This window comes from Silene latifolia, chromosome 11 (assembly GCF_048544455.1).
Source record: "Silene latifolia isolate original U9 population chromosome 11, ASM4854445v1, whole genome shotgun sequence".
Lineage (NCBI taxonomy): Eukaryota > Viridiplantae > Streptophyta > Magnoliopsida > Caryophyllales > Caryophyllaceae > Silene > Silene latifolia.
Genome location: NC_133536.1, coordinates 2,626,347 through 2,634,305, shown reverse-complemented (window position 1 = coordinate 2,634,305; position 7,959 = coordinate 2,626,347). Strand labels below are relative to the sequence as shown.

Below are 7,959 nucleotides of genomic sequence, written 5' to 3'. Positions count from 1 at the left end.
GAAGGCGATCAACATGTCTTAGAGACGTTAAACACAGTTGAGATATGCATTCTAACTGCCTCGGCAAGGCCGAAGGTAAAAACGAAGGCACTCAATTAATAACGCAAGAAGACAGGTGAGGAACTGTGATCAAAACCCCGGCCACGCCGGGGGAAAATGAGGCAAACTTATTAAAAATGATTAACAGGTTACAAGTGAGGAGAATACAGACGACGGCCGTCCCCATAGGGATAAGCCAAAACACCACCTACCATAGTCGTACAAAATACAAAGAAAAGAAAAGCAAAAGGTCAGACATATCATTTGAAGCGCCAAAAGATGGCAGGGAGGAAAGGCTTAATAATTGGCTCCCGAACAGCTAAAGCTATCCGAGACGTCGGGTGAGCCTGGTGACGACCGCCCGTCTCCCTATGCCTGTTGCTGCTTGCCATCAGCATCGGTAGCAGCATCATCTTTGATGGGCGACCCGGAAGCTTTCTTAGCAGCCTCAGCTTCAGCAACCTCAGCCTCAGCTTTCTTAGCAGCCTCAGCTGCCTTCATCCTCTCGGCTTCCTCCTTGGCCGCCTTAGTCTTCTCAGCAAGGGCTGCCTTCTCCGCGGCCACCTCTTCCTCCTGCTTCACCCTTACCTCCTCCTTGGCCTTCTCCTCCGCGGCTTTCTCTTTAGCTTCGAGCTTGTCGTCAAACAGCTCGTCAAATTTGTCCCACGGAAAGGAGCCATCAAGGGGGAAGAGCTCCCCAATCACTTCCCTGGCAGCTTCCTCGGCCAGGTCCCGGTATTGGGCGCACATGTTAGGGAGGATAACGGTTTGGAGCGTCTCAATGTCCTCCTCCCTTTTGGCGATGATAGCATCCTTGTTCCGGACCACCTTACCCTGGGCCTGAAACAGGCCCCCGACCCGTCCCTCCCTCGCTTGAAATAAAGGTCGGCGTGCCTCTGAACAAGGTCACACCTCTCCAGCAGCTTGGCAGCTTCAGCCGCCGCAGCCTCGGCTTTGGCTCTCTCAGCAAGGACCTCCTTTTCAGCGTCCTCCCTGAGTTTTCTCTCAGCACGGACTGCCTCTTCAGCCTCAGCCTTGGCCCTCTTAGCCTCCTTGTTCGCGGCGTCGAGTTCAAGTCTTAGCCGCTCGAGCTGTGGGGCAGCATCAGCAATGGCCTTCTCTTGCTCCACAATAAGAGCACCGGCCGTACCAGCCCACTTCGCCAGTGACCTGATCAAACTTATGCCCTCCGACTTAATCTGGAGGGGGGTAGGCTTCGGGAAGGAGGTGACAACGGTGGCGTCTTGACCACCTGCCTGCGCAGTTTCCTTCTCGGCACGCCGTTCAATAGTGTGACCAGTTGACGGCAGCGGTTGATCTACAAAAATTCAGTTAAAGCATCAGTGTCAACATGCATGGACATACCGGAGAGCCTGTCATCAGGAACGCCTAATTAACCGGCTAAATCTGAGCTACAGGATAGATCCGTACCATGCTTGGCCTTCTTGGCCGGAGGACGCATTTCCTCGCCGGCAGCAGTACCGGCAGTAGCAGTGGAAGCATTATATAACATCCTTTCTCGTAGATGGAAAAAGTTATGGGCTGACACCATTGGTTCTAAGTTAATTTTTTCACCTGATCATCTGCGGTATACCAATATGACAAAAACTATAAATGACATAGCCGATCAATCAAGTCCTTTTGTTGGAAGCATGGATGATAAAATTGATCGGTTAAAGGCCTCTTTCAAATGTTGGATTAGCAATGTTGTACAAGCCTATGCCATGCCGAGACTTGATGAGCTCACAGTTCGATTCCCTTTTGATTTCAATAATCGCGAGTCAATTGATATGTGGGTAGACTGCGCGTTTAAAAAGGGTGTCAGTCGACTTGAACTGGCTCTGCACTATTGGGGAAAAACAATACCCGATGAAATATATTGTTTTCCTGATTTAGATAAGTTCCGGGGTATGCTTGCTAATTGTGACGGTTTATATAACTTGAGGGAAGTTGTTCTGAGCGGCGTGGATGTCTCCTGTCAAGTTATTGAGTTTATGCTAGCTCATTTTCCGCTTGAGCGGCTATGTATATCGAACACATATATAGACACGCTTAGCGTTTCTGGCGACAGACTGAAAAGTCTGAAACTGGACGAATGTGATCATCTTATGATCTCATCATCAAATCTGATGTCGCTCACGTATGCAGGGTCAGAAAATAGTGTGTTTTTTGAACATGCTCCAAATCTATCAGATTTATCAGTTGGTGAGAAATTCTGCGCGACTTTTCTACCAACTGGTTTGTTAAACGGAGGATATATCAGTTGGCTAAAGAGACTCGAGTTTGTAATGCCCCGGAAGGTAAAAACATTATCTGTCAACTACTGTATATACTCTTTTTAAGTAGCTTTGGTGTATCTGCTCTAACATTTCCTGTTTTATATTTTAGGCTCTTCGCGAAAGCGTCAACTACCCGTTAGAACTCCCAGTAACTCCCAATCTTGAGGAGTTGAAAATTGAGATTTATGGAGTACAAGATGCTTGCTGTCTTTGGCCGGTTCTGCTGATAAAATCTGCTCCCATCCTCTGTAAATTTTCCGTCAAGGTGAACTCTTTACTAAATTGATTACGCTTCTTTTAGTTTTGAACTTCATTTCCGTCACCCCGGCTCCTTGGCACTCCAGTGCGTCTTGCGCCTCTTCAAACTAAGTTTTTGAAGTAGCATTCATACACAATTTTCATTTTGGGTCGATTTGAAAATGACCTCTTTCCGTGGCTTACTCAGGATAAGGCTACGTACACCTGATCTCGTTTATCGTACAATTTTCTAGGGTCATTTTTAGCAACTTGTTGAAGGGGAGCCTTGGCGCACCTGTTAAGGTGGTGTTTTGTGACCGTGTCACGGGTTCAAGTCCTTGGAGCGACCTCTTGCCAGAATGGCAAGGGAAGGCTTGCCCCTATTACACCCTCGTGGTGGGACCCTTCCCGGACCCTCGTCTAGCGGGGACGCCATCGTGCACCGGGCTACCCTTTTTATTTTTATCAACTTGTTAACACAATATTATGTGTCCTTATGCCAGATGCACTACCATTTTTCGAAGAAAATTCCGAGCCAGGTCTGTAATTTATTTTTATTTTCTCCCTTTTTTTTTCCGGTTGGAGTTCATTTGGTGTTTTTGGTTGCGAGTTTATTTTAACTAGCGTCTTTATGTCAGATATATAATGCCGCTGCCCAAAGAATGAGGGAAGCGGCAAAGACAGTGCGACATCATCAGTATCTAAAGACGATTGAGTTGGTTGATTACTTTGGAGTGTAAATAAAGAAAATGATTTGTATTGAATGAATATCAAAGTATTGTACAGGGATTTATATACTAGGATTACAATGTGAAAACCTAAACTAATCCCACTAATTAAGGAGTTAAAGAAGGCAATAAGATATATACACTTTGACTAAGCTATAAGATATAACTAATTAGAGGAAGAGATAATATGTACAAGATATTGTATGATATTCTAATGTGACGGATTCTTATCTCCAACATGCCCCTTCAAGATGGACGGGCGAGAGCGCAGGCCAATCTTGTGAATGAGACCAAGGAACCGTGATTTGTGTAGGGGCTTGGTAAGTGTATCAGCAAGTTGGTCGTCACCGCTAATGTGTTGAACTCGGATTTTCCCAAGGCGAACTTGCTCTTTAACAAAGTGAAAGGACAACGCAAGGTGCTTCATTTTGGAGTGAAACACGGGATTCGCAGAGTAGCTAGTGGCGCTGAGATTATCGCAATAGATAGACGGTGGTTTAGTAACTTTGACGCCAAGCTCATGAAGTAGAGAAAGTAGCCAAAGAAGTTCGGCTGTGGTATCAGCTACAGCTCGGAATTCGGCCTCTGTGGAAGAGCGAGATACAGCGCGCTGTTTGCGCGAGGACCAGCAAATGGGGTTCGAGCCTAGATACACGAGATAGCCCGAGGTGGAGACATAGTCAGAGTTATCACCAGCTAAGTCGGCATCGCAGAAAGCATGTAACGAAAGTGGAGAGGTCTTTGAAATATGAATGCCCATGTGTAGTGTACCACGAAGATAACGTAGTAGACGTTTAAGTGCAGTCCATTGGGTTGTGGTGGGATGGGTAAGGAATTGGGCGAGTTTATTTACCGGGTAGGCAATGTCGGGTCTTGTCAACGAGAGGTATTGGAGACTACCAATGATAGCTCGGTAGTCACCTTCATCGACAATGGGACTCGTGGGTTCAGGTAAAAGAGGCGGATACGGAAGCATTGGTGTGGTGGCGGGATTGCACTCATGGAAGTTGTATTTGTGTAGAAGGTCGGCTAGATATTTGGTTTGGTTGAGATGAATCCCGTTTTTGGTGGGGGTTACTTCTATGCCAAGGAAGTAGGAAAGGGGGCCTAGGTCTTTTAATGAAAATTTGGTTGATATTTGTGTAATGAACTGAGTAATATGGTTGTGGTTTGGGCCGGTTACTATTATATCATCGACATAAACTAAAACTAGTAAGTTAATTGTGGTGGAATTAAGAATGAACAACGATGGGTCAGAGATAGAATTTTTGAACCCAAAATTAATAAGATAAGTTTTGAGTTCGGTATACCATGCTCGTGGTGCTTGTTTTAGGCCGTAGATAGCTTTTTGTAGTTTGCAGACATAGTCGGGTTTGTCTGAGTCAATGAAACCTGCAGGTTGTGACATAAATACAGTGTCAGTTAAATTCCCTTGAAGAAAGGCATTGTTTATGTCGATTTGATGAAGGTGCCAGCCTTGTGTAACCGCGAGCGATAGAACAAGGCGAATTGTAGTCGGTTTGATTACCGGACTAAAGGTTTCCGAATAATCAATGCCCGATCTTTGGTGAAAACCTTTGGCAACGAGGCGGGCCTTATGTTGTTTGAGACTTCCATCGGGGTTGTACTTGACACGATATACCCATTTGCAACCAATGAGGTTTTGTGCTTGAGAGCGCGGGACAAGTATCCATGTCTGATTTTTAGTTAGGGCTTGGTATTCATCGACCATAGCAGCGCGCCATCGTGGGTCGATGAGTGCTTGTTTGGTTGTTATAGGGGTGGTGTAGGTGGCTGCCGAGTGGGCTAGTTTGGCATATTTGGGGTTTGGCATGACAATGTTATGTGATAGACGGGTACCATATTTGTGGACAGTAGGTGGTGGAGGTGGTGGTGGAGGTGGTGAGGGTGCGGAAGGAGGTGAGGAGGGTGTGGCAGGAGAGGCGTTGGTGGAGGGTGCTGCTGATGTGGTTGGGATAGGGGTGGAAGGAGAGGGTTGTCGAGGAGATGATGGTGAAGGAGTAGTGGTCATGGAGGATGAGGGAGAGGCATTAGGACGCGGGGATGGGGAGACATTGGGAAAGGTGACATCAAGGAGGGGAAGGGCGAGTGTGCACCAGTGGTCAGGGGAGGGGTTAGCCGTGGGGTTCGTGTTTGAGAGAGATGGGTAGGGAAATTCGGTTTCAACAAAGCGAACGTGGCGAGATGTATAAAGTTTGCAAAGGGACGGGTCAAAGCAGTAGTAGGCGCTTTGAGTTATTGAATATCCCACAAAGATACATGGTGTGGATCGACTTTCAAGTTTATGGTTGTTGTAGGGTCGGAGCCACGGGAAACATAAGCAACCAAAAGGACGGAGTTTATTATAGTTTGGAGGTTGGTGATGAAGGACTTCATATGGAGATTTATTAGTGAGAGTCGGGGTCGGAAGGCGATTAATTAGGTATGTTGCGGTAGAGAAGGCATAGGGCCAAAACGATGTGGGTAGGTGAGCTTGGGTGAGAAGAGCTAGTCCGGTTTCGACAATGTGTCGGTGACGACGTTCTGCAAACCCATTATGCTCGGGTGTATGAGGTGGTGAGGTTAAGTGAGTAATGCCATCATTTAGAAGGTCGGGAGTTAATTTCTTGTACTCCCCACCATTATCGGAGTAGAATTGCCTTATGGGTTTGTTGAAATATTTTTCAACGACGGCTTTAAATCGATGAAAGGTAGTATGGGTGTCGGACTTGTTTTTAATTGGGTAAATCCAAACGTAGTGGCTAAAGTGATCGACAAATATTATGTAGTATTTAAAATTATCATGGGAAAGAAGGGGTGCGGTCCAAACATCAGAAAACACAACATCAAGGGGAGCGCTAGATTTAATTGTTGAAACGGAAAAAGGTAGTTTGTGGCTTTTATTCATCAAGCAAGCCGTACAATGAGGAAAAGCAGAAATACGGAAATTAAAGGTAGAATTCAAAAGCTTTAAGGTTGCATCCGAAGGATGCCCAAGACGATGGTGCCAGGCTGTGGATGTGGCGGCATAGGCGTGGTGGATGGGTGGTGGTTGCCATTCATAGGTGCCGTCATTAAATCGGCCCTGGAGGAGGATTGTTCCCTTCGCTAGGTCCTTGAAACAAAATGAAGAAGGTGAGAAAATAGCAATGGCATTATTATCTTTGCAGAATTGAGAGACGGAAAGTAATTTACGAGATATAGTCGGAACAACTAAGACATTATTAAATAAAAGGGTATTATAAGAGAATGAACCAGAATGAGTGATAGGTAGGGAAGAGCCATCTCCTATAACAAGGTCGTCAGCTCCGTCATATGGTGTATGGAGCGAGAGGTTGCTTAGATCATCGACGACGTGGTGAGATGCACCGCTGTCGACGAGAAAGGACGAGGATGAAGAGGATGGGATAGTGGCTGTGTGAGCATTGGGTCGAGAGGTTTGTCGGGTTGGTGGTGGTGGAAATGATACGGTTGGATAGGCGCGTCGAAAGTCAGAGCAATCACTTATAACATGCCCTTTGTATCGACAAAACTGACAGCGACCAAGAAATGGTTTCGGGTCCTGGTTTTGGGTTTGGTTTTGGGCAGGAAGTCGTGGCTGGTTTGGTTGGGTGTTGGGTTGGACTCGAGGTTGGTATGAGGGTTGGTTGTGGCGTGGTTGTTGGTGGTAAGTGCGGCTGGTAGCGGCGTGGGCAGAGGGTGTGAATGGTGAGGCAGGGGTTTGATTTTTGACAAGAAGTTCATGTTGGATTAATTTTTCATGTAAGGTCTCAAAGGTGATTGGTGTATCACGAGCACGGACAGAATCGATAACGGATTTATAGAGGTTTTGGTCAAGGCCATTTAAGATTTGGTGGGTGAGGTCTTCAGAGTCGATGGGTTTGCCGAGTTGGGCTAGTTGAGCCGCACAGGTTTTAATGGACAAGAGGTAATCAGAGACAGATTGATCACCGTGACGGATATTGCGGAAACGATCCTTTAGTTGAAGGATGTGACCACGTGATGGGTTAGCGTATGTGGTTTCAAGGAGGGTCCATGCTTCTCGAGAGGTATTAGCATCGAGAATGATGGGTGCAACATCGTCATGAAGGGTGCCAGCGATAGCTCCGAGTATAAGGTTGTCTTGTCGGAACCACGTGGTGTAGGCAGGGTTGGGAATAGGGTCCGGGTTGGGTTTCGTTTCAGTGGCTGGTGGTGTCGTTGTTTTTGGTGGTGGGGTTGAGGATCCGTCAAGGAAGGCGAAGAGCCCAAGACCTTGAAGGAATCGTGTTATTTGAAATCGCCATGAACGGTAGTTTGTTTTGGTGAGGCGAGTGCAGTTGGGAAAGGAAACAGATAGGAAGGGTTTGTTGGGTTCATCCGAGTTCGGAATGAGGGTGTTGGAGTGGTTGGCCATGGAAGTCGTGCCGAGTACAACAGCGAGGAAGATAAGGGTTTGGATCGAGAGAGGAATTGATACCATGTAAATAAAGAAAATGATTTGTATTGAATGAATATCAAAGTATTGTACAGGGATTTATATACTAGGATTACAATGTGAAAACCTAAACTAATCCCACTAATTAAGGAGTTAAAGAAGGCAATAAGATATATACACTTTGACTAAGCTATAAGATATAACTAATTAGAGGAAGAGATAATATGTACAAGATATTGTATGATATTCTAATGTGACG

The 7,959-nt window shown here is 46.1% G+C and overlaps 1 protein-coding gene across 1 annotated transcript; it reads left to right on the top strand.

The window, feature by feature from the left end:
- The first annotated feature begins 1,637 nt into the window (after positions 1–1,637).
- Positions 1,638–2,604, top strand: LOC141612589 (uncharacterized). Its single transcript, XM_074431399.1, has 2 exons — positions 1,638–2,339; positions 2,428–2,604. Exons 1-2 carry the CDS (start codon positions 1,638–1,640, stop codon positions 2,602–2,604), a joined length of 879 nt encoding a protein of 292 aa, XP_074287500.1.
- The last annotated feature ends 5,355 nt before the right edge of the window (positions 2,605–7,959 follow it).